Genomic DNA, 26,912 nt, shown 5'->3' with positions numbered 1-26,912 from the left:
TTGGGACAGGGACTAGTTTGTATTTAAATTACAGGCCAATAAAATTTAGATCAGAATACCTCTTCAAAGTAATGCCAGTTCATTTCCAAGAGGATTTTTGCATTACTTGAATTTGGATTGGCTCATGAAAACGGACGACAACATTTTTTGAAAAGGCGACTTTATATATATATAAAATACAAATCACCTTGGTGTGTCAAGTACAAACTCCAACATTCTCAAGAGTGGACACAGACACACAAAAACAGTGGCAAACACAAGAATTGTGTAAAGAACTAAAATAAAAACAAATTATGCGAGGAAAATAATTCATTCACATTACATAAATAACAGCCCACAGACATAAACTGTTAAACTTTTTAAAGTATACTTTTGGTTTTGATTACTACGATAGCAGAATGTGGATAAGAAAAACAGGAAAGAGTAGTAAAAAAAAAAAACAGCAATTTGGCCGCAACGACCACAATTAAGGACTAGCCTTCGTGCGAGGGTCAGCAACAAGAGTCTCTGGAGCCCCGTGTGGCTCTTTGGCGCTCCCTAGTACTTTTTTTTTTTTTTTTAAATGCTTGATATTGGAAAATTACATTGTTTCTGAAGGACAAACATGAAACAAACAATTCTAGCGTTTCCCGATGACTATAGATACATACAGCATATATACAGTGTGTGTTGCCTTCCTTATAAGGCTTATTTGGTTGTTGTTTTTTGGTCCAATATGGCTCTTTCAACATTTTGGGTTGCCAACCCCTACCTTAGTGCATAATATGTGCAGGTTAGCTACGAGCTTAGCTACAGTAGCACTGAATTGGATGATGTCAGTGATTGTGCTTCTGTTATCTGATAAACAGTGTACGTGCAAGCAATATCAAACCTTTTTGCATAGTTTATTTTCCCAAAACTTTTTTTTAAAAGTGATGTCATTTTGTTGAAGGATTTTGACTTTGATCAGAAGTACAAGCAGCAGTTTCCAGACAAAATTGAACACATTTTCGTTTTAAAAGAACATTGAATCTTCAGCCATTTCAGTTTTTTTATTTCCCTTTTCAGTCCTGGACAAAGGGAAGCAATGCCGTTTCTGCGCTCTCAAGATGCTGACTTGGTGCAGGTTCCAACACTCTCTTGGAGGTTCGCCTTGGATCTAAAGACAGGATTTCATTTTAGATTCAGATTTTGGGCCACAAAACATACTCCAACAAAAATACGGGATCCTCAACTTGAGACTGACATCTGTTGCGAAAAAATGAATATTGTAATACAACTACAAGGATAACACGTCCAAATCAAACTAATGCGACAATGTTATAGTAGTTGTAATAAGGACAACTACAAACGAGCAATTTGTGGAAATTGCGGGTGAAAGCGAAAAGGCTGAAAAAGTATGATTATGATTGTTCGATTTATTTCGAACAAGTCTAAAATGTTACATTGAAGGATAAAGTCAGCGATGTAAAAACGAGAAACTACTGAAATGTACTTATTTCGGAGCTGCCGTTTCAGTCTTCCGGCCGAGGGTAACAGATTTCGATTTTCAGTGGCAAATTTCAATTTTGGTGCATCCCTCATGATAATGTTGAAAAATAATATCGAAACAACATAAGTTCCAGCTTGCTATAAGTTCTTTCTTTAATGCCTAATGCAAGATGACCACATTAGCATAACATTGGATGCAACAGGAATCGCAGCGGTGAGAGCACCAAAAACTAACCACTAGATCACCAGTAATATAGAAGACACACAAAAAGGCATTTGCGAAACTAGAGAAAAATGTTAAAACAAAAACTTGTCCTGAAAGATAATAGATCATACTTTGAGGGACATCAAATAAATACATAATGCCTTTTATGCTGGTATTGTGTTCATCGCTTATGTTGTTGATAAATTATATTAATCATTGCCCAACGTATTCAACGCCTGTCACTAACTATGCTTAGTTTGAGCTAAAAAAAGCGAAACTAAATTCTAAAACAGTTTTGGATAAAAAAATTAGGGAGGGCACGTTATACACGAATACATTAAATAGATCGCAAGGTGGACCGAGATGGATGGGACATACAGTGCCTAGTGAAATTATTGAACGGTGGTCTGTATGTTGTATGGGAGAGTTGGTGGACGGCAACGTTTGCTTATAAAAAGAAAAACTCAAAATGGAAACCACAATTCCTTCAGCAATCCCACGAATAAAGAAAGCAATCTTAATAATGTGAAGGTCTTTGTTCTAATACCTTACCTGTTATGAGTCATGTGACTCTTGACCAGGTGGCCTGCAGCTAGAGCAGACATAAGTGACAATTCTCCAGCGAGCACAGTGGCACAGACGACTCTGGCGAGCTGCCTGGCATTCTCTCCCGGGCAGGCTTCGCTAGCCCCCTGCACACCCAGCATCTGGACACATGCACAAACGTACAACTTTAGGACTCATGGTTTCTAACTTCAACATCTCTGGCAAATCATTTGACAGTGTAAATGCACATTTGCACTACGCAATTTAATCGTAGCTGTGACTGTTTACATGCAGGCAATAATCTGGTTGGATTTTTGGAGCAAACTGAATGAATCGTATAAATGCCCACTAACAAACATTCATTATCTGCACCGCTTATCCTCAGTAGGGTCGCGGGGGTGCTGGAGCCCATCCCAGCTATCTTCGGGCAGTGGGCAGGGGACACCCTGACCTGGTTGCACTAACAATCAAATAACCCATTATACAGTACATGGAGTTTACAAATACAGTAACCCCTCACTAAATCCCACTTTACGCAGTTTACTATGTGGCGGATTTTCATCGAATAATTCTGATTGGGTAAACAGTTGCCCCGCCCCTTTTCTGCCTCAATAATGTTGCGACGAACACGCATATCTTTTTTGATTTTGAATTTCTGAAAAAGCCATCAAGTCAATAAAATGCTCTGAATTGACAAACGCACCGGCGGTTAGGCACATTAGGCAGAGGAAGGTGCTTTCTATTGCCAACAAAGTTGGACTTCTCTTCATGTGATAGGAGGGTAAAAGCATCTTTACGCCACATTTTTGTTTTCCAATAATGTCCACATTTTGGCAACAAAATATCGTCAAAAATATGAATAATGTCCTGAAATTATTTTCAACTCTGGAATAAATAGTGCAAAATAAAAGCAAGATTATTTTGTAAATTATAATTTGACAGTACAGAAGTGATTTGTAAAAAAAAAAAAGTTAATAAAGTATAGTACTTTTATTTGTTAAATGTTTTGCCTGTATATTAGCTTTGTTCTTTGGTTTCAACATATGATAGAGTATTTAATAAATAAATAAATAAAAGTTCCTACTTAGTGGATTTTGACTATCGCAAAAAATGAGGGATTACTGCTCTGCATATCTATCCTTAAGGTGTGTGGTCATGATGGCAGCGTTCCAACACTTTTAAGAAAACAAAAAAGCGAACCCTTAGCTACTTCTGAACCCAGTTTTGTTCTCTCCTTCAACATTCGTGCAGTGAAACATAATAATATCCCTTTTTGTGTCATAAAAACAATATTAGAGTGATTGAATTCATGTGATTACAACTGCAGTACTCCATCACTACTCACGGATGAGATGTGTGCATACCTGGAGGCAAGCTTGCTGGGCAGGCAGGTTGGTTCCGCCCCCTACAGTGCCCAACTCAATGGAGGGCATGGTGCAACTGATGTAAAGGTCTTCATTTGTAGGGCCTGTCACCTCCATTAGAGTGATGCAGTTACTGCTGCTCACTGACTGGGCAGGATCCTGGAATGCACAAATATAGGGAAAATCAAATGGGAGATTGGCCAGATATCGCTTCAGGGTGACCCCTGCCCACTGTCCGATGTCTGCTCGGGTGGGCTCCGTACCTGCGACTTTGTGATTTGTGCATGAATAAAACTAGCATGATCAGACCCTCATCATGTTTAAGGCGGATTGCTATTTATCTGTCGACACTATTGTGTGTTTTGGAGTAAATATTTTACACAGATGGATTCTATGGATTGTCCTTGATGTAATGAAGCCATTTTTCCAGACATTCAAAGAAGTTGGAGATGACCAGGGGACGTACTGATGAGTCACGCCGACTATGGTTTTCGGATATGTTGTTTCAGACTGCGTGATGTTTCTCTGATGACTACATTTTGAAATGGTCATCCTTGAATCCATAGAGTTTAAGGTTTCCAATGATATTGACTGGTGACATTGCACAGACACATATCAAAAGTCTATCAGCCCCTCGACACGTCAAGGGGTCAGGGTACCAGATATTATTGAAAAAAATTGTGTGCCATCTTTTTTGTAAATATCTTATATTTCTGTGTGGGCACATGCGGCTTATAGTCAGGTGCGGCTTATCCAATGACAAAATTGTTTTTCCTTTAAAAATGTAATGGGTGCAGCTTATAATAAGGTACGCTCTACAGTCTGGTATCAACGGTATTTAGTTATGTTTCACACTTCATTAGTTTTTGTACTTTTTCTTACGTTTCAGTACATTTTTCAAATGTTTCCATTTTAGAGTGGAGGGTTTTTCTTGTACTTATGGTTTTTTGGTCATTTTTTTGGGGCTTTCCTTTGGGTTGTTTCTGTCATTTTTAGGTCAATATCCATTTAAGGTCAGTTTTTGATCATTTTTCAGCCATTTTACGGGTTTTTCTTTAGGTGTCTTTCCAGCAGCAAGGGGTCGGCATGAAAGGCCATGTTCAGAACAGTTCATCTTCACGGTTTGTACTCAAAAACTGCATGTCCTGCATGATTTAGAGGTTATTTCACTTTACCATCCCTGTTGATACAAATGTTTAGCCCGTTCTTGATAACAATCCTGATGGTTGGAATTATCTGTATTGTGTATTTTTGATGGAGTAAATTCAAAATGGATTTTGAAATTAGTTAGTATTATTTTTCAAGTCCAGTGGACATTTTTGGTATGAACATCACCAGGAACTATAACAACAGTGAAATGGCACATGGGTTAAGACAGGAATTTAAATAGAAGATAGCATTACAATGTTATTACCTGTCCACAGGCTATGTATATGGCAGCTACCAGGTTAGCCGCATGTGCGTTAAATCCACCAATACTGCCAGCCATTGCTGAGCCCACGAGGTTTTTATTTATGTTCACCTCCACCAGAGCTTCTGTCGAGGTCTTTAAAACCTACAACACAGACATCAACATAACATAACCAAGTAACTTTTTGCGATATTTTCATTTACCAGCAACAAAACATTTTGCAAAGGAGATAAACTTACCTCTCTGACCACTTTAGCAGGAATAGTGGCCTCACAGACTACCGATTTTCCTCTTCCTTCTATCCAGTTGATTGCAGCTGGTTTCTTATCTGTACAGTAATTCCCACTGACGGCCAAAACATTCAGGTCTGGAAAGTGTTGCTTGAGTTTGTTCAAAGCTTGATCTGTACCCTGCAAGAGGATCCACTTTCAGTGTGTACACTTCTTCAACTTGTCACGCTAGACTGCTTCAAATCCACGTCACATCTTACTAATCAAACAAAGCTCAAATTGTAAATACAAGTATGCGTTGTATGATTTATAATTGAGTAAAAGTATCATATTTTCCAGACTCTAAATAGCTCTTGGGTACAAGTTGCACTGGACCAAAAAAAAAACTACCATACCCTTTTTGAAGCCAATATAAAACAATTCTTAAGTGCTCCCCAATAACATTTAAAAAAATATTCCGGACACGTAAGTCAAATAACAAATCTAGAGTGCCTTCATGTCGCCAAAGTTAATTTCAGATTTGCCTAATAATTTTTAGTATAAAAAGAAGACGTTTGTATATGTCACAGCAAACTAATGAGAAAAGTGTGACTTATAGTCCGGGAAATATGGTAATATGAGACGTAAATTTCCAGTCACTGTAAATTCTGGGCTACAGAGTGAACCTGATTAAAAGCCGCACGCTCGTATTTGAGAATGAAACTCGAATTGTTCTTTGTTCAAGCTACACTGGATTTAAGGTTGCCGGCAAACCACGTGGGGAATTTGGTGTCGATTGACTGCAGAGCACCAGTTGCGCTGTCCCGTTTTCAGCCCTGTACAAAGTTGTTTATGTCACGTGTTTCTGGATCAGGAGACCATTACAATAGTTCATACTGGAGTGATTACAAAGATGAGCACACATTTAGTACTATCCCGAAAGAAAATGCAAATGAGGGCTGCGGGGCATAAAATGTGAGCCCTATATTTTTAGACAACAGCGCGAAGGAAACCAGACTGTGGAGAAGAGTGCCAGATTGCCAGACATGGTTTTTGTGCTGTTATTGGCGGTAGCAGACAAAATTGTATTTTGCTTGACTTTGTTCCGAGGATTAAAGGAAAAAGTGTTTTTGATAGATAACTTGCACTGCTGTTCAATTCCGTTGTATTAATTTATGACATCACTTGTGAGGGGTAAAAGTTGAAATATCATGAAAATGTAGTCAATATTGAATAAAGAAATGTCAACCCCCCCGTTTTGCTCCGATTATATATTCCATGAATACATAAGTCTTCCTGCTGGCGCATCTACCTTCTTACCATTAATTGGTTTATGCCAAGTTTATGGGCTAAACCTCGATTTCCCTTTTAAACTGCCAAAGCGATTGCATTAAGCGTATTTTCCATGTTGATGAGGGTACAAGTGACTGATTTACAATAACAGAAGTTGTGATTATCATACACTTTAATTGGACCTCTGTGACCTACTCAAAAATTTTATTAGTCTACCTTTACAGGGCAAATTATTTTTCCGGCCACGAAAATAAAAAAGAAGAAGCCGCACGGTAGTTAAAGCTATAGAATTTAAAATGTCACAAAAAGTAGAAGCTTGTGGTTTGGAATCTCCGGTCACTCTTTGTCAGTCCTTCAGCAAACTTTCCGCCTCGCCACCTTCCCGTTTCCCCTGCCCCTGGCTTCCTGATAGTCTCCGGTTCCCTGACTTGCTTCCGATCCCAGACAACGCTTCGTTCTCCTTGTTCCGATTCACGACGACGCTCCGTTCTCCTGTCGTAGCTACCCGACTTGCTTCGGTTCACTATCACGCTCTGCTCTCCGGCCCCGGCTCTCCCCCTCGTCACCTGTCACGGAGGGCTTCCTGTTCCACCTGCCCAGCGAGCACCACATCGCTGTTTTTTCCTCTCTTCCTGATCCCCCTGATCCCTTTATCAAGTGTTGTGTAAAACGCTGGAGCCCATCCCAGCCATCTCCGGGCAGTGGGCAGGGGACACCCTGAACTGGTTGCCAGCCAATCGCAGGGCACACAGGGACAGACAACTCATTCGCTCATTCACACCTAGGGACAATTTGGACCGGCCAATTCACCTGAAATGCATGTTTTTTGGAACGTGGGAGGAAACCGGAGTGCCCGGAGGAAACCCACGCAAGCACGGGGAGAACATACAAACTCCGCACAGGAAGTCTGGAGCTGGATTTGAACCCACGACAGGTTCCCATGACATGAACTGTGCCGCACTGCGCCACCGTGCTGCCCTCCGATACAGCCCTCATTTGTTTTATTTCGGCACAGTAGTAAATGTGTGCTCGTCATGGTAATCACTATCTGACTCTGTGGTAGTAGCTAGTTTGATCCAAAAACACGCAATAAACAACTTTGAGTACAGCTATAAACAGCTTCAGGTGTATTGGGCCAAAAGCTTCAACGCCAAATTCGACCAAGGTTGGCGCCAGACTTAACTCTAACATTTTTTTGAAGCATGATTGTCATAATTAAGTTTGTAACAATTAATGTACGGGGTTCCTTTTGAACAACTTCACAAGTAATGATGCAAAATAAATTAAAACTGACACATTTACCTTTGAGATCATATTCATTCCCATTGCATCCCCCGTCTTAGAATGAAAACGAATGTACAGGTTTCTTCCTGCCAAACACACAAGAAGCTTCTGGAGTCGAGCAAACCTGCAAAGACATAATCCACAAGTGTTATTTAACATAGAGAATACTTGTGTCAAAGAATATTCGGTTTACCTGCTAGTATTGTCAAAGACTTCTTTGATGACCTGAAACCCCTCTTTGCTCTCTAGCCAGGCTTTGACCTCAGCCGCCTGGCAAGCAGAAGGCAGCCTCACTACCGGCCCTCGGGTCATGCCGTCGGCCAAGATACGACTCTTGGCTCCACCCCCGAGCTATGGAGTCAAACAAGACAGAGCCCACGTGTGATATAGGATCAGCTCATGCTTGAAGTAAGGAACCTTCTCATCGTTCATAATACAGGTAAAATGAACGTTCATTACAGACTGTTTAAATTGTGATGTTTATAAAATACTGTATGTCTCTTAGTTGTTTTGCACAATAATGCCAGCTACCTCCATGCTGGATCAATGGATAAACAAATTTTCAAAGTCAAGTTCCCTTCAAGTGATTGATGAGAAGACTATTTCAATTCCACCATCCACTTTAAAGACAAGGAAACTAGCAGTTTGAGAGAATTCTTAGAGTGGTTGAAACAGTGCATCGCTCTGCAGTTACAAACTATGCAAAAACTAAAAGTGGATTATTTGTAAAGTGAAACTAGATAGTTGCTACTTTGTATGTTATACATTTTTTAATAGCCCCCCAGATTATAATGTTTTTTAAATAATTTTATCCAAATAACTCATTTTTTTATAAATGAAAACCCATGATCATTGCTAAATCAGAAAATGATTCTGGACAAAGCCTTGAGTTTTTCCTTGCTCTCATGTAGGTTTCAGATCAGGGGATTATGTAATGGTAGTCTTAGTAGCCCTTTAATACTGTTTGAGACTGAGGGCTGAACAGATAAATAGGAATTCACTTTCATTGAGTACAATTCTGAGGTAGGGAAAACCCAACCACGGTAACCAGTATATATAAACATTTTTACAATCATGTTGTTTCAGTTTAAATGTGCGAATAGTAGTACCTGTAGTAGCTACAAGGGAAATTATATGAAAGCGACGCTGAGAAATTTATATATTGGGGGCGGCAGTAGCTCAGGAGATAGAGCGATCGTCTTAAGATTAAGGGATCCCAGTTCGAATCCCGGCTTGTCCGTGGTACATGTCGAAGTGTCCTTGGGTAAGACATTGAACCCCCAATTACCCCCAATAAGCAGGTTAGCGCCTTACATGGCTGCACAGATCACGGCCGCTATTGGGAAATGTGAAGCACAATGTAAAGCGCTTTGGGAAGTCATTGACTTGAAAAGCGCTATATAAATGCAGATCATTTCATCATTTCATTTCATATCATGTTTAACACATAAAAAGTAAAGAAGAAAAAAATAAAAAATAAATTACCACAATTGCTCGACATCCTCGATTGGTGCTAGCTACAAGACATCCCTCCGTCGTTGCCATGGGAACTTGGAACTGTTTCCCATCCAGATGTACCGGACCAGCAACGCCCACAGGTACAGGCATATATCCAATCACATTCTCACAGCAGGTGCCCATAACCTGCAGGAGACAGTCACAACTTTGTTAAATAATACATCATGGTGACTTTTTTTGAATGCATGTTGTGAATGAACTCACCTTGGTGTAATCGTAATCAGTGAATGGCAGTGATGAGAGTGCAGAAGGAGAGGAAAGCTTTGCTGAAATAATCTTCCTACGAATTGCCACGCCTCTTTCAGGCTTTTCCATGACGGCCTCTAGTTTGTAAGCAGGAATATGTTTGGAATTGACCAGCATCATCACCTCAGTATCACTCAGAAAACGAGCTCCTTGCTGCAAAACATTTCCTGTTGTGTCAGAACAATTTAAGACAGTAGGTCATGTCCTATTTTCCTGCCATTTCAAGTGGCAGTAGTGGGGATTAGCAATGAACTCATGGCTGATCTAATCTAAGATATCAGTATAGGATGTGACAAAGGAGAGAAAAACTGTATCGGGACCAATCTTTTTTTTAACTCACAGGTGTTAAAGTCATTTCATATTGTGGGCCACAGCCGCAATGGGCAGATATCGAGTGACCACTAAACTGATACACAGTTCACGGATCTCTTAGCCAGATGGGTTGTCGCTGCACCAATGACAACGCAAATCTGGACAGCTTTCTCCACAAAAAAATTGTAAAAAAAAAAAAAAACAGAGAAGTTCCTGAAGGTAAAAAATGTAGAAGGAAATAGTTTTTTAAAAAGGTACTTTGTTGAGATTATTTGTTTTGTGCACTCTTATCCGTTTGTTAATTTGTTCCTGGTTTTGTTAATGATTATTATCCTTATTTTAAGCACCCCTTACTCAACTCCTGCTTCCCTTCAATTGGGTTCACCAACAAAAAACATAACAAAGCCTGGAAATTGAGGGACATATGTAAAACTACTCAGGATGCACCTCATTTATTCTTGCACTGCTCTCAAAATTTTCTCGCAGGCTGGATTTAATCTGTTAGTGGGGCTGATACGGCCCAGGGGCCGTATGTTTGACACTTTTAGATAGTCTGATCAATAAAAAAATCCATGTCACTTTGAACAGTAAAGATAGCTAATTACTCTTAAATGCCATGTATGCAAGTCATTTGTTTGTAACTATACTTGGAAACGATTTATTCCAATTGCTCTTGAATTACAAAATTCAATTTCCAAACTTTTTATTTCCTTTATGTAAATTTAGCCAGTGTGAAAGTGGCTGGTTAAGATGTCTTACCTCTGGGTTGTTGAGAATGCAAACACATTCATCGAGGTCTCTTGATTTCAAGGGGACATGCAGATCTGTTATTTCTGATTTGATAATCTCTTCTTTTTCGTCACCAAGAATGGGGAGATTACTTGACCCAAGATTATTAACAGGACCGGGCAAGGGGCGGATAACTTCATCTAGAGAAAGAAATTGAAAGAAGTTAACTTCTTATGTCAAGGTTTTTGAGTTTTTCCTTGCCGTCATGTAGGCTTTAGATCAGAGGATGGTGTAATAATAGTGTGTAGTTTGCAATAATCCGTGCTCTGGCAAGTCCTTTCAGACTCCTTGTGATTAGGGGCTATACAAATATAAAACATGACTTGACTTCTCTACTTCTGCATTTGAAGCATTTGTGTTAAATGCCACAGGGATCAAAATTTTACTGATCAACCGTTGTAAAATAGCAGAGCGCAAATTATATGATAATTAAATTAAATTTTATGATAATAAAATTACATCACTGCACTGTATTTTACGGTTGGCTTTAGGTGGGTTAAAAGGAGTCAAATTTAAATTTTGAATTCATCATTGTCAAATGCTGACAAATTATAGCAATAAAGTAGCGTACTTAACGATTTAGAGTTATGAACATTAAAGAACGAAAAAGTTAAAATTGCTGTTTCTGTTGAGTCAACTAAAAATGACCTAATTTGACAATTAATGGAACCCTTTCAAATTTCTAACAGAAAAACAATATTATGTCCAATCACTATTTAAAACCATGAGTGAATTACATTTACTCAAATACAAAGGAGGCCCGGGTTTGGTTCCCACCCAATGCAGCAAAGACCATTGTTTTGCCTATTTACCCTATCATTATTTTTTATCTTTACTTTGTATATATTGCCTATCTATTCTTACATTTGTGTCTTGTTTTTTTTTCCTTTTTCGGAATTTTACATAAATGTTTATCCTGGAGTTCCATGTGTAATTTCATAAACAATGGTCACTGAGTTGTAATAAATGACAACAAAGATAATTATAATTCTAAATTTGATTTGATGATAATGATTTACAGTTCATATTTTGTGGTTAATATGCGTATCATATCTTTTATCAAGTTAAGAAGTATGTGATCTGCATTTTAGAAATATTGTATAAAATATCTAGTTTTGGAAATCTGATGAACAGGAGTGATGTGGTCAGGCAAATGGGAGTCGAGACAGTTTTTTTAGCGCTTTCTCGGGTTCAAAAAATGCTCTCCATATTTCTTATGTCTCACGTAGTTTTTGTCTCATGCTGTATGGATTTATTTTTGTTTGTGTCTATTTCACCACTGGTTTAATGTTCGTAATATCAACAATAACTCATGAAGTACAATTTTCTTCAATGGTGAAGTGGACACGACAAGGAAAAAGGTTGGAGCATCTAGTTAAGGCTTTTACAAGAACGTAATGAGAACTCAGGTAAACCATGTGTGTCTGGTTGCATGACCACCGACAGTTTAGGCTAACCTACTTTTTAGCGATTGCACTTTGTCGCCTATATCATCCTTCATTAACGTATTTTGTAAAATGGACCAATATTGGAATGCATATGCTAAATGATCTTTACACATAGTACCTATGTCTCCCCTGCTGGTTAATGTGGTGGAAGGCAAAGAGGAAGAGGGTTTATGCTGTTGCAGAAGATGAACCCCTTTCCTGTAGCAAGTCTCTGTGTCCAGTTGTGGAGCCAGGGGCAGAGTGGACATAGAGATGGGGTTCCTAATAGAAAAGGTTGACTCCATCTCCACTTTTTCAAAGAAGATGTACTTAATGGCCAGAAGCAAAGCCAAAGATAGGCAGATGACCTGCTCAATATCCATGGTGAACATTCTGTTTAAGGGAACATAAAAAGGAAAACAATGTATTAAACAGGGATAAGCACCGTTCATGTCTTGGTGAGAATTAAGATTATTAACATAGATGCTTTAACACCTTATTCTTCAAATAGACAATATTGAAACATAATTTTGACTTTATGCGAATGTTAAACATTGTTTTAGTCCAAATGTGTTGTTTGAAAGAAGCTTTAATGCACCAGTGTTGGCACTAACAGGTTACAAAGGAACGTGTTCCTGGAATGCAATGTTACTTGGTAATGAGTACCGTAACGTGTTAATAAAATGTAGTAATTCCTCTGCAGTTGCTAAATGGTGAATTACTGCGTTATTCCGCAACTAATTGAATAAAGAATGAGTCATACTGCTGCATCATTCACATTGATATATACAACCCCTCCATCGCCCGGCAACATCAATTAAAGGTTGGGCATTTTTATATTTACCTACAAAGTACAACTGGACACAGTAATTGTTGTGCCATCTCAAGCATGGAGTAACAAGGACGCAAGATTTTCGTAATGGAGATTTTCTCCTACCGTATATACATATTCTGTTGTGTGTAGAAAGCCCGTGGGGTGGGGGCTTATACAGGAACAACAAACAAACGGAAAATCAATGGGGCAAACGATAGCACAATTTACTATAAAAGTTTGCAGAATTTTGGTATTTTTATTTGTAAAATAATTTTTGCAATACACTATGCCTGGAAAAAAAACGCATCTTGGACAGTACCCAGAAATGGAGAAGAAGATCTTTGAGTGGTTTAAAGCCCAGAGACAAAATGAATATGGAGTGTCCAGGTAGTTTGCGATATAAGATTGCACAAGCAAATAAATATGAAGCATTCACTGCTTCCACGGATTGGCGTACACGTTTCCTTCTTATTTCTTTTACTATGTAGCATCCCGGACGCTAACGTGGAGCTACCCGGAATCAGCGCTGTTAAACAGAGGCACAAAAGCCTGCGGGAAGCGGAGAGGAGGGTGACATGCTATCTACGTGAACACGAGGTGGTGTAACCCTGGGCACAAAGATTTCCATCTGCTGCAGGGACGTCGAACTTTCGGACTAGCGTGTGACGTCATCCACTCCGCTGTGGCTAAACTACAACACAGCACCCCCAGGCCATCCTGTTAATAAACAACAAAAGGATACTGCTGGAAATGTGGATTTCCCTACGGGGATGAATAAAGTATCTACCTACCTATCTATCTATCTATTTATTTCAAAGGTGTTTAGCGGGTTAGCTTCAATGCAAGTATACACGGTAATTTGTAACTAGATAGTTACTTTCAGAGTAATGCTCTACACTTTTCGGTGTCAGTAATCTGGGGGGTAACTGAATTACTTTTCAAATAAACTAGAAATGGTAACTAATTACGGTTTTTCAGTAACGCACCAGACACTGTAGCCACTTACCTTGTGAGGTAAAAATGCCACAGCGGTATCTCTGGTTGAATTCTCCTTGGTGAAAAATGTCCACCATCAATTGAACCCTGGGCAACTCCCACAGTAGCATTGAATTCAAGTGGTTCGGCAATCCATCGACTGTGTGCATGAACCATAACAAGTCCCAGTGACTGCAGACAAAAGAGACTTAAAATAAATGAAGTATATCCTCAGATAGTGAAACTGAGTGAAACTACCATAATCATTTTGACTCTTTGGGTGACTGGATTCGGTTTATTATCTTGTTCTTCCTCCAACACCTGGGATAACTGCCTCAGCTGCCAAATAGGATGGCCTTCCTGGCTCTCACGAGACAGCTACGGCAAACAAAAGCACCATAAATATAACCCAAAACCAAATTAATGCATGAATATCAATAGGGATCGACTTAATTCTTACCTCCAGCACAAGCGACACGCATGCGGGAAAGAATGTCATGAACACAAAATAGTTGGCTAAAATAGACATGCAGCCAAAGCCGCACATTATTTCTAATTGTCGAACGCCTGAAAAATAGAAAAGGACAAAGTATTTTACAATTCGCAGGCAGAGAACAACAGTGTTCTAACTAACAAGTTTGTGAAAAACATGAATTAGACGGTGGATATTGTTTGTTTAGCAAATTTCTATCTACTGAAAGAAAGTGATTACCTGAAAAAGTAACTGTCTACATCACAATTACAAAGTTGTAATTTAGAATTGGACACATTGGCCAGTATAACATAGTTCTATCTGTCGCTTTGTCCAGTAAGAATGGGTGTCTTACTTTCTTTAATTGACAATCGATTACATGTTAGATTACGTATAAAGTAGGTGGTTCTCTATCTAGCAACATGGCTGAACACATAGATTTGGCTCATCTATTAGCACAACTGAATGGTCCCAGTGATCATAAACATGGTGAAAAAGTCACAAGTAGCTCTACGCTTGCGAGACGTTCACTCTCAAAGCAAAGCTGCAAAGCAAAATCCATAGAGATGACAAACGAAACAGTGCGCAACACTATCAGAGGGCACATTGGAGCCTACGAACAACTGTTGATGTATGGTCACCTCACAATATCATCAGGACTGGCCAAAAATATTCTCCAGGGCACAGTCCAAAGGCGCAGGACAGAATGACCGAAAACGAACGTGGCTGACAACATCAAGGAATGGATTCATGCCAACATTGCCAGGACCCAAAATAGGCCAGGAACAGTCAACAGTGGGAAAAGTTGTCCAGAGTTGCGTCCTCAGTGGTGCCCTGATGACCCATGTGGTTAAGAGATCAATGAACCATGAAGTATGCAGGACAGTTAAGGAAATGTTTTTGGATGGATTTGTACATGTAACGTAATTCAAGGCCTCATGCCTTTTTTTTTTTTTTTTTGGGCACGTTTCAATGTAATGTAGGCATGATAAATACTCTTATACAGAATGGGGGGTGACCACTTTAAGGACTACCAAACTTGTGCCAAATCTCTTTCCTACACTAAGGTGTCATCTGCAACATCAATTCACGTCTAGTACAAAACCTTCCATCAGGTTGAGAGATTGAAGTTGGGGATCTGAATTATTTAAGAGGGTAAGATAAAACTGGCTAATGAGTTTTGAAAATCTGCATCCAAAAGTTCTGCATGGTGGCCAGTTTCATAAAATCCTCAAACCAAAGAAGGTGATCTCAAGGAAATTATGAAATGAATGCCCCTGGTTGACAGAGTATTACAACGCAGCATTCTGTATCTAATATGTATTATGGAACTTATTGAAATAGTAAACTTGCGTGGTTATGCAATAGCCATGTTTTGTCAGTTTCTGGATGACACTATCACAAAGTAGATTTTCACAATAAATACAAGTAAAGCTGAACCTTGTAACTTTAAGGTTTTACAGGAAACCAAGCGATCATCTGTCCTGATAAAGTACACACTAAAATTAAAAGTTCTAGGGTCGTACTTTCATCACCCATTTATGACTCAGTGGACCGTGAACATTTGTACTTTACAAGTGGTTTTCTCCAAATTACCTTAATTATAGTTCGAACCCTGTGGTTCTCATCAATTGCATTTTAACATTCAAGACTTTTATCCCTCTATTTTGAATATTGTGCTGAAGAATTTTGTCCTAAATGACTTTTTTACCAAATGCAAACACACAACACTTGACGGTTAACGGATTCACGAACCGTGAAACCAAACCATACTGGTACCCAGGCAGTCACTGTATTCAGAAAAAGAAACAATTTGGGACAACAGGCTAAAAGTCCTGGAGCGTGCATTGTATTTTGTAGTTTCACTAACTTTCTTTTTTCAAGCTTTTTAGTCTTAACTGAATTGCCATATTCTTTTCATTTTTAGTCATAAAATGTGATCCATTATAATCATATCGCACTGAGTAGTGCTGAACCCACACTGCCAGTAGATAAGTCCGGCCAAATAGTGACATAATAGAAAATGAACACTAAGTGCCAATCTCAAGTTTATAGGCAACTTAATTTGATTTCTATATGTTGTATATTCAGAACTAAAGACAAAACAATAATAGTACCAGACATAGTTCCCACGCCGATCACTAAGCATTCCACCAGGGCGTCTAAGGTGAATGTTGGTCCTAGTACGGCCATACCTCGAGCAATATTCTCCCTAACCTCTTCCTAGGAAGAAAAAAAAACACATAAAAAATATGAATAAAGTTTTTTTTACAGGACGGTACCCATGCCACACACATTTTGTTGCTTAAAATGAAAACATGCCAGGATTGCATGTTTTTTTTCCCATGGTAGTTGACAAATACAAGTAAGCTTTTAGTTCACTTTAAAATATCCAACTTTTAAGCAGTCCCAACAAATATGCAAAGTGTGGGGATTTTTCACTCATAGTTTGATGTCCCCAAAAAATGTGATTGCAATAACTGTCATGTTCAGGACCGATAGAGGGAAGCAAGAACTGGAAGAATAATGTAATGACATAATTGTGGCTTCATAAAGAGAAACAAGCAATATTCATGTCCTCTTTTTGTGTATCAAATTTGTTTGATTGGTCCTTGTTTTTAGACTCTGATTTTATTCACAGAATAAGTACTTATTTACCGTTACGTAAGCAGAATGAGAATCACCATTATCAACATTGTATTTCTACAATGAGATAACAGTTGCACTCCAGTTGGGGAAAAAGCCATACAATATAAAGGAGTGATTTTCAACCACTGTACTGTGACACAATAGTGTGCCGTGAGAGATCGTCAGGTGTGCCGTGAAAAATAAGCCAATGTCACTTTTTAAAATTTCATAAAACATTTATGAATCATTTTCTGCAAATATTATGTCATTGTCAAGTTTCTGTGCTGTAAAAACTGGGGGTATTATAAATTATACTGTAATTAAACATACTGTTCAGTGTCATTTTGTAACATTTTTGGTTAGTGGTGTGCCGCAAAATGTTTCCAATGTAAAAAACATACCCTGGCTCAAAAAAGGTTGAAAACACTGATATTAAGACTGATGAATAGAGAAAAACCATATATGTATAAAGTGTTCACTTTTAGCGTAAAGTACTTATATCTGAAATAAGAACTATATACAGAATATTGTATTTGAACTGGGTGAAATTGCACTTAAAACAGTCAATGTGACAAATGAAAAAAGAGTTATGGAAATTAAGTCAAGCGTAAAGAAGTAAAAAGTACAATGTAAATAATTTAAAAGTCCAAAATAAATTAAGAACTATTCTGCAATAAGATACCTCTTCCGCTATTGGTGTGTGTGTGTGTGTGTGAAAGGGTAAGTGTGAAACACGTTGTAAAGCGCTTTGGGAGGTATTCATTGACTTGAAAAGCGCTATAAATGCAGAGCATTTACCATTTGATATCAACACAATTTAAGGACAATCTGCTTTTGTAACCTAGGCGATTGATTTTAAATAAAAGGGATCAAGAGAGGGTCTTTACAACAGGTTGGAATTTCTTGTCTGAAGTTGCACTCTCCCCTGTTTTACTTGCAAGTTCAAAATCCATTGATGTTGTCTCTCCTTATTTTGAGTGCCCATGGTTCATGCGTTACATATCATTTTGCAACTCTGGACAGCTTTCTGTACTGCTTACGGTTCCTGGCCTGAATTGAGTCTGTTCAGTAGGACCATTAGCATAACTTGACAAGTGTGGCTGATGATAAGTTTGCTACTATTGGACGAGTGCAAAAGAGATTATATGGGATGCAAGTTCCTTATTTGAACTCACTATTATAGTTGGTTGTTTTTACTATTGCATCATTGTCGGTCTCGACCAATCATGTTAATGTTCTTTGAATTTTCACACCATTAATGGATTATCTCATTTTGTCACCTTGCAGATTAAAAAAAAAAAAGAGAATTAAAACGTAATTGCTGGTGAGACTGATTGTCCCGTAGTTAAAGCAAAGATGGAGGTTTTGTTTCTTTGGTGGCATTATTACTAGAGATTTAAAATGATCAAGGTTATAACATGACTATTACCCATCATTCATTTATGGGTACTGCTCTGAATGTGTTTCGTACCTGAGAACTGGAGCTGAGGGCAAACTTGGCAAGTGCAGATGCTTTGGAGAGGTCAATCAGAAGAAGAAAGAAAGGTATAGCCTCACTAAGAAAAAACAACAAAAAAGATAAGACCACTGACGTTTCTTAAATCAAAATAGTAGCAATAGGGATGTATTAGTATGTATCAGAAATGAGAACTATGAAAACTTACTTGAGACCAGTCAACTCTTTATCAAGAAAGTGAATGACCACTGTGCTGAATACAAAGCTGGAAAAAATTGTGAAAAGCCCTGCTATACCTGAAAGAAAAATATGGGGTAAAAAAATACCTACATGTTTGTCATAAGAATATTTACACCAACCTAAAATATATTTGGATCCCAGTTGTCTCAAGTTCTGGAACTGGAAGTATATATAGACAATTGCGATGCAACGTGTGATGGTCAGGATGATTATGTCACTGCTCAGAATTTGCTGTTAAGAGAATAGATGCAGATTTAGAATTTAAAAAAAAAACATGCTAAAAATGCCACCATGTTCCTTTATTTAAATGAAATAATTAGAGCTAAAAAGCATGAAACAAAAATGTACGTAATATTTAAGGTAGAATAACATGGTAAAGCGTTTTAAGTTTAGTCATGTAATGTGGGCGTAGCTTGGTACACAAAAATAAACACATCTTTACCTATTAAATGTAATTTGCCAAGTGTGACAAAGTGGATGTTTCTCATTTGGTTTTCAAATAAAAAAACCCTTCTATTAGGTTTTTTTTTAATTTAACAAATAAGATCAGTTTCATGACAAAAAAAATCATTTTGCACAGTTATAAATAGTTCAATTGTATTTTTGTGTCACCTCCAGAAGGGCAGAAATACAACAAAAAAATACCAAAAAACTAAACATGAAATTTAGTGCTGATTTTGCCTTAGTACTAAAAATAAAAATAAATAATACTAAAGAAATACTGCAAAAAAATAATCTACAGTTATATTACAAAATACTACTAATACTAGTATTTAAGAAACAATACAAAAATACTAATATGGAAATACAACAAGTGTACTACTATGGAAATAATTGAAAAATGCTTCTGCGGAAATACTACAAAAATACCACTACAGTAAAACTATAATACCAAAATATATATTTCTAAAGAAATACTACAACAGAAATACTACCAAAGATACTACCACAGTAATAAAACAAAATTATCCTAGACATACTCCAAAAATACTATAGAAATACTACTATAAAATACTGCCGAAAAATGCAAAAATACTTCTAAAAAAATAGTTATATTACAAAAACACTTTAAAAAAATACAACTACAGTAATACCTGAACTACAAAACTAAATATCAAATTAAGAGCTCAAAACAGGGACCTAATATAATTTAGAAAACTACAAAAATAAAACTAGAGTAATACTACAAAAACACTAAAGGTAAGTATGAAGCACATTGTAATGCACTTTGGGAAGATCTTAAATTACTTGAAAAGCACTATATAAACGCAGACCGTTGACATTTAAAAAAATACAACTACAGTAATACCTGTACTACAAAACTAAATATCAAATTAAGTGCTTAAAACATGGACCTAATGTAATTTGAGGAAACAAATCTAATCAAAGAAAAATAAATAAAATATGTTGATGTCAGTATGTATATTCATAAATTAAAAAAATCGGATAGGTCTGCAGGATCAGCCCCTTGGCCGCATTTTTTAACCCAATATGGCACGCCACTCCGAGGCATTACTGTATGTTACTAAGGCCATTATCTCGATCGCACAGAAAAATGTTAATTAATTATGAGATAATTAGCGATTGTTTCAAAAACTCAATAGGTGGTAAAAATATTATTTAATTGGTGATTTCAGAAAATAATAATAATTAAGTGCAACTATTGTTTTTAGCCCTTTTCTCTGATTATTGTCAGTATGGCCATTTCGTATGAGGTTACTGTACATTATAGTAACTGAATTGTATCGTAAAAGATGTTTTCTGGGGCCACAATTGACAAAGTCCAATCCTGCTGAAGGGAGTTGGGAATTTTTCTAAAGTTTCCATCCCAAACATAGCAAGATGGAAGAATCAGAAGTTCCTGCAAAATTTGATGATGCTTTAAGTGTGTATGATGAGGGAGAGTTAAAAAACATGCAGGACTCCAGCTCCTAAGGACAGCCTTTTGACACCACAGCTTGAAGAACTTGAGCTCTTATTGTACTCTGCTTTACCCACACCCGTTTAGCTCTCAGAAGGTACAGGCTTTTTCCTGACTTTTCGTTAAGCAGTGAGTGTGATACGCTTCTGAGCCAACAGCAAGGTGAACCCGAACTAAGTAGACGGTACTAGAATAGTATCGGTGAAAAAGGTGCCCTCGTTTATAATTAAGCTGCTACCCCTCCAAAGTATCACAGCCATAAAACACTCGATGAGTTCAGTCCTCACCACAAACAGATTCACTCACCTCGTCTTCTTTAGGGCAGTAAAAGTTCCATCCACAGATTTGGTAATTTCCAGTGAACATATTCATGGACATCATGCAGACAGTAAGGGTAACGGTGGCTACGATGACCTCCCAAGGATGGGAGGCCACCACAAGTCCATGAAGTCGGAATAGGTGAGTCAGCATGGTGTAGAAGGACTGTTGAAGACTAAAAGAGGGCACAAAACATAATGAGAAAATAAACACAAATTTTGCACACATGAAAAAAAACAGCCAATCAAACCAGACTTAGCAATATCATTTGTGTGAGGTTGCTGGCAAGCTTCAGGACAGTTATAGGAGCACGCACTAAGGCTTTTCACCGCCCTCACCCTCCCCGTCCACTCCACCAGCCTTCTCTGGGCCATTGCCCAGATAGACGCCCGGCCCGTACCCCAGCCCTCCATGTATCCCCCCAGCTGCGAGAGCCACGATACCCGTGGGCGACCCACTCGGCGGGTCCAGCCTCTCAGATCCCTAACAGAAAGGATTCGATGAGCTGGGTCCTCCGGCAGGAATCGTGCCACATGTCTGTAGAAACCCAGCTGGCGTTTCTGAATCTGGCATGTGACACAACCCATCCGCGCCCTGTTGACACGTAGTCATTCACTTGGTACCTGTAGATTCGCCCAAGGGACCTTGTCACAAAGGAGTCCAGTCTATGCCTCAGGCCCTCGGTGAGCGACCAGGTTTCACAAGAGTAAAGCAAGGTCGATTACACCAAGGACCTAAACACGCAGACTTTCGTCCCAGTTCTGATATCAGGAGCGTCACATGGTGAATTACGCTGCCGGGGTAGGTGAACTTTTTCACGATCTCCACGCTCTCACCCGCCACAGACAAAGAATCGACAGCAGCCTCCAACAAGTCGGCGGTAAGCTTAATACTGGTGAAATGTTGCAAAGTGTTTAAGTGGAATAATAGTTCGACATTCCAATAAATTGTTCTATTAAAAGTCATGTTCATGTTCAGAAACTCAAAAGGTTAAAGACTATTAATACACACATTTGAATAAAAATAATAATTGTATTTTTCTGCCCGCATCAGTAATCTTTCTAAAAGTCTTTCTTATTTGGTTCATTATAGTTTTGTTTATTACTGGTTGTTTTATTTTCCCCATTATTATTGTTTTTTTTAACAGAGTATAAAACCATTTAAATATAAAATATATCTGAGAACACCGGAATATTTTTGACTGCGCTTTACATGCGAAAAATCTGATGAAGCCCAACCTCACAGGGTCTGTCGCTTTTGCGGCCCGAAAATAAATTTTGTCTGAAACGCTTGCTCTAACCTATTCGGTCTTGAGAAAAGTTCTGAAGATGAATGGGTATTGTACTAGACATCACAGATGGGATAAAAGATAATGGTTAGGGGAATTAGATTCATATAGACTAGTAAATAAAATTGTTAATTATTTAAAAAAGTAGATTGTGTAATATTAGACCACTAGATGGCACTGTTTTGTCCAATGGGAATGGACCAACAGTAAGAGAGGTAAACCATTCAAAGAAAACAATGTTGACCTTTAATCACATGTTGGCCTGGAGAGGGAATGGCGCTACCAGGCTGTACTTGTCCAAGATACACATCAGGAAATGGTGTCCCTACAACCCTAGTGGTTAAGGGATCCAGCCAACCAATTAACCAAATATCATTATCAAATTCAGCGCGGGATTCGGACAAAGACATTACATGTGATAAGTAGGGCTGCAACAAAAAGTCGACAAAACTCGATAATAGAAATAGTCAGCAATGAATTCCATTGGCAACTATTGTCGCCAGACACATTTTCCAACAGAGTGAACCACTTTACATGATTATAATCTCTGCTGAGCGTCGCTTGTGCGCAATAACGTATAAAAATGAATCATGAAAATAAAGGACACATACAAAAACCTCTGTAGTTTGGGAGCATTTTAGCCTGGCTACAGGCGATAAAAAGACTACTTGCAGAGTTCACAATGCAGAACTTGCGTATCATGACAGTACCTCGGCGATGCACAAACATTTAAAGGGACAGTGTGTAATATTTAGGGCCTCCTACTGGTACAAAAAACACTTCATTTAGTAAAAGAAAAAAACATTGATTTGAATAATAATAATAATAATATACATGAACTATCATACCAATGTGAATATTTATAAATCGGTCAAGAAATTTGTATTTCTTTTATATAGCACAATCCATACCTAGTAGTCGCCACAAAGTTATTTGGGGCATCATGCTGTTACTCTGTGCTTATTGGGCACTGGTTGTTGTCCGCATTAGACCAGTGATTTTCAACCACTGTGCCGCGACACACTAGTGTGCTGTGAGAGATCTTCAGATGTGCCGTGAGAAATTATCCAATGTCACTTTTCAAAATTTAAAATTTTATAAAACATTTATGAATCGTTTTCTGCAAATATTATGTAATTGTCAAGTGTCTGTGCTGTAAAGACTGGGGGTATTATAAATTACATTGTAATTAAACATACTGTTCGGTGACATTTTATAACATTTTTGGTTAGTGGTGTGCCACAAAATTTTTCTAATGTCAAAAACATGCCCTGGCTCAAAAAAGGTTGAAAAAGACTGCATTAGACAATACAGTGCCACCTAGTGGTTAAATATTACACACTTTGCTTTTGAAGAGAACAGTGACAGTTAAACGAAGCTGAGTCTGACTCGCCTCAATAAATGAGAGCTTTACCTAACAATCGTAATCAAAATAAATAATTACAGTCCGAAGAACAAACGTCAGTGGTTAAATCATTAAAAACAACCAACGTCAGTTGTTATAACCGTTTATTTCAAAATGTTGAGAATTGTTAACTTTTGTTACAGACTTTGCAGTTGAGCACTGAATGTACCTGTATAGTATTTCACAAAATGCAAATAATATTTGTTTAATGTAGTGTTCTACTGCTGCTGATGAGCCTGTTCTTGGTTTACAAGAATAAAAAATATTTAGTTTATTTTAATCTATTATGTATTTGTCTGTCCCTAAAAACGGAGAGGTGTTTTTATATGAATATATATGTCCACTGAATGAACGCTGCCACTAGTTGGTATTAGGGCATTTTTATTTTATGTTTGTACGAACCTGCAGTATGTGTAATGAAGACTTTGGTTTTCATTGTACCATTGTGTTTATTATTCTGGGTTACTCAATCAAATCAACATTATGCAAATCTTTTGAAAAAAATTATATTTTTCCGATTATTTGACTGATCGTTTCAATAGTCAGCGACTAGTCAAAAATAGTTCCACCACTAGAACAGTGTTTTTCAAACTTTTTTAAGACCAGGGCGCGTTTTTTTTTACATTGGAAAAATTTTGCGGCACACCACTAACCAAAAATGTTCTAAAATGACACTGAACAGTATGTTTAATTACAATATAATTTATAATACCCCCAGTTTTTACAGCACAGACACTTGACAATGACATAATATTTACAGAAAATGATTCATAAATGTTTTATAAAATTTTAAAAAGTAACATTGGATAATTTCTCACGGCACACCTGACGATCTCTCACGGCACACTAGTTGAAAATCACTGCACTAGACTATTCACGAGACAGGAAAGAAAATTTGAACTTGACATCGAATTGTATAGCTGCCAAAGGTGAAACCCAATAGTTTATTTTGTGTTTAGTCAACTAAATTTAATTTTAATGAAATTTCATTATAATTTTAGGCAAGTGTACATATGAGTTATGATTTATAGTTTCAAATGTGATTCAAGTCAATATACTTTCCCCTGAAAAAAAATAAAAAACAGGTTAAAAATATAGAAAAGTGCAAAAATGTCAGCTAAATTATTACCCAAAGTGAATTATTACAAGTAACTTCTGAGCCAATGTGACCACAAATGGTAAAATCTTTACACTGTCAAAATAAGGCGAGATGATCATTTAAATTTAAAAACAAACAAATGTAAATCCGGTGCCAGAAATTAACATTCTAACATTTTCAACGGACTTTGCCATAATAAAGAGGACCGAGAGTGCCACAAATCAATTAATAAAACGAACAGTCAAATAATAAAAAGAGCCTTAAAACGACATCCAAAACGACCTCAAAACGAATATTCAATTAATAAAAACTAAAATAAAAAAACTGTTACCACAATGTTTTAATCACGATTTATAATCATTCTAATATATTTTTCACTTTTTATAACGGCATTAAAACAAGCATTCAATGAAAATATAATACAATTATAATTAATTGATTCAAATATTTTTCAAAAGGCTTTTTAGTCTAAAGGGTCCCTTTTATTATTTAAATCGTCTTTTTATTAATAATTGCAATTTTAGCACTAGATAACAGTGTGTCTCTTAAGATTTTAAATATAAAATAAATAATAATAATAATGATTTTTTTTTTGAGTTTGAACAAATTTATTGACACTAATAACAGAAAACAATCTTGACAATCTCAACAGCAATCAAGCACATTCACAATATTGATAATAATAAATTAAAGTGTGCCGTGGCTGATAAATAAAGCGAGTTTAAAGTACCTAAATGAAACAACGACTCATTACTCATAGATTAGAAAACGTATTTCCATTGATTTTAAGCATGTGGCGTCCACTTTTACAATGAACAGAGCAAAAACGTTTCAAAATGGAACGTCACTTTCTCAGACACGCAATAATACAAATGAACGCGAGCTTGATTTACCTGTTAACGTAAAGAGGATGAAATGCGAAAGTCGGAGGGAGAGAGGCAGCCAGCAAGTGGGGGAACTTGCTCCTGAACGCATCAGTTGCGTCCAATTTGAGCGGATTCCGCAATTCAAAAAGCCCACATGGAACCATAGCGCGCTACTCCATCATACGAGGTCTAGGCCAATCACATTTCTCACCTGCTTTAGTGACGTCACTTCCACGCCCCGTTTCCTTGGTGACGACGGTGTGGGCGTGGCATTTTTGAGGTCGTCTCATCTCACCACGCGACTGTGGTGATTGGAATTCCGGCTCTTTTACAAGAATTGGCTTTTTAGGCTCGACTCAGTGAATAGGACCGGCTCTTTCGGCCTGTGAATATGCTTGATTGCTGTTAAGATTGTCGAGAAGGGTTGTTAAAACCTCACATTGTTTGTTTGCTGTTATTAGTGTCAATAAATTTGTTCAAACCAAAAAAAATGTTGTGCATTAAGCACGAAATTGATTTAGAATGAATTGAAAAATATATTATAATAAATAATAAAAGCATTTATGCTTTTACTCCCGTTAAATCGTGGATTTTAAATCATCTGAGTGACTGGTTTAGTGTCTGTAAGTGATTTGTTGAAACGACTTCAAAATAAAATCGTCTCAGTTTAAATAAAAACAAAAAAATCACCATTGGCAATTAAGGCAGTAATGATATTTTTTGAAACATACTGTAAAATATTATTATCTGATAGAATTAGGAAACTTTTAACTTCACATGTACAGTGCTAACCTGCATTGGCTCCCAATTAGCTTAATTTGTGATTTTGAGGTTATGTTGGTAAGATACAAAATCATGGATGGACTTGCTCCCTCATATCTTTCAGATTTAATTTCCCCCTATATTCCTGTCCGGAGCCTTCGTTCTGAAAATGCTTTTCTACTAGTGATCCCAAGAGCCAAGAAGAGATCCGCAGGTTCAAGAGCGTTCTCCATTTGGGCCCCGCTGCTGTGGAATGCTTTTACCCCTGAGATTCAATCTGCAACCTCAGTGGAACTGTTTAAATCTAGGCTTAAAACACACCTCTATTCTATAGCTTATGAATGACCTATATTTCCTGTTGATGATATCTGTGTATTAATTGTTAATGCAACATCCATTGCAGCCTGGTCAATCTGGAAAGGGGATTACATCATGTGCGGTCCCTTCTCAAGGTTTCCTTATTTTCCTCATGTTGAGGTTTTTGAGTTTTCATGACCTCATGTAGGTTTTAGATCAGGGGATGGTGTCATAATAGTCTGTAGTTTCCAATACAATCTGTGGTCAGTGTAGCCCTTTGAGACTCCTAGTGATTAA

General features: G+C 37.6%; 1 protein-coding gene across 1 annotated transcript; it reads right to left on the bottom strand.

The window, feature by feature from the left end:
- Window positions 1-1,016: 1,016 nt before the first annotated feature.
- On the bottom strand, window positions 1,017-25,751 carry hmgcra (3-hydroxy-3-methylglutaryl-CoA reductase a). The gene is made up of 20 exons (XM_088336209.1): window positions 25,584-25,751; window positions 20,887-21,073; window positions 18,779-18,890; window positions 18,628-18,715; window positions 18,435-18,519; window positions 16,453-16,558; window positions 14,324-14,430; window positions 14,122-14,241; window positions 13,895-14,055; window positions 12,214-12,467; window positions 10,618-10,787; window positions 9,505-9,699; window positions 9,268-9,426; window positions 7,976-8,133; window positions 7,801-7,906; window positions 5,236-5,406; window positions 5,000-5,140; window positions 3,586-3,744; window positions 2,228-2,382; window positions 1,017-1,138 (listed from the first exon to the last, which is right to left on the bottom strand). The coding sequence occupies exons 1-20, from the start codon at window positions 25,718-25,720 to the stop codon at window positions 1,084-1,086; spliced, it is 2,826 nt and encodes a 941-aa protein (XP_088192335.1). The 5' UTR covers window positions 25,721-25,751; the 3' UTR covers window positions 1,017-1,083.
- Window positions 25,752-26,912: the final 1,161 nt, after the last annotated feature.

The sequence above is a fragment of the Urocampus carinirostris genome, chromosome 5, assembly GCF_059441175.1.
Source record: "Urocampus carinirostris isolate Australia breed hairy pipefish chromosome 5, RoL_Ucar_1.0, whole genome shotgun sequence".
Taxonomy (NCBI): Eukaryota; Metazoa; Chordata; class Actinopteri; order Syngnathiformes; family Syngnathidae; genus Urocampus; species Urocampus carinirostris.
Note: the sequence above shows the minus strand (reverse complement) of the source record. Positions and strands in the feature narration are given on the sequence as shown.

Bases quoted from the DNA above. Each gene is read 5' to 3' on its own strand.
- hmgcra (XM_088336209.1), bottom strand. From the start codon at position 25,720: ATGGTTCCATGTGGGCTTTTTGAATTGCGGAATCCGCTCAAATTGGAC. The intron at 18,716-18,778 runs GTTGGTGTAAAT...TTTTTCTTTCAG, and splicing joins GGGATCCAAATATATTTTAG to GTATAGCAGGGCTTTTCACA. The intron at 8,134-9,267 runs GTAATTTATTTT...TTGACTCCATAG, and splicing joins GAGGATGTCGAGCAATTGTG to CTCGGGGGTGGAGCCAAGAG.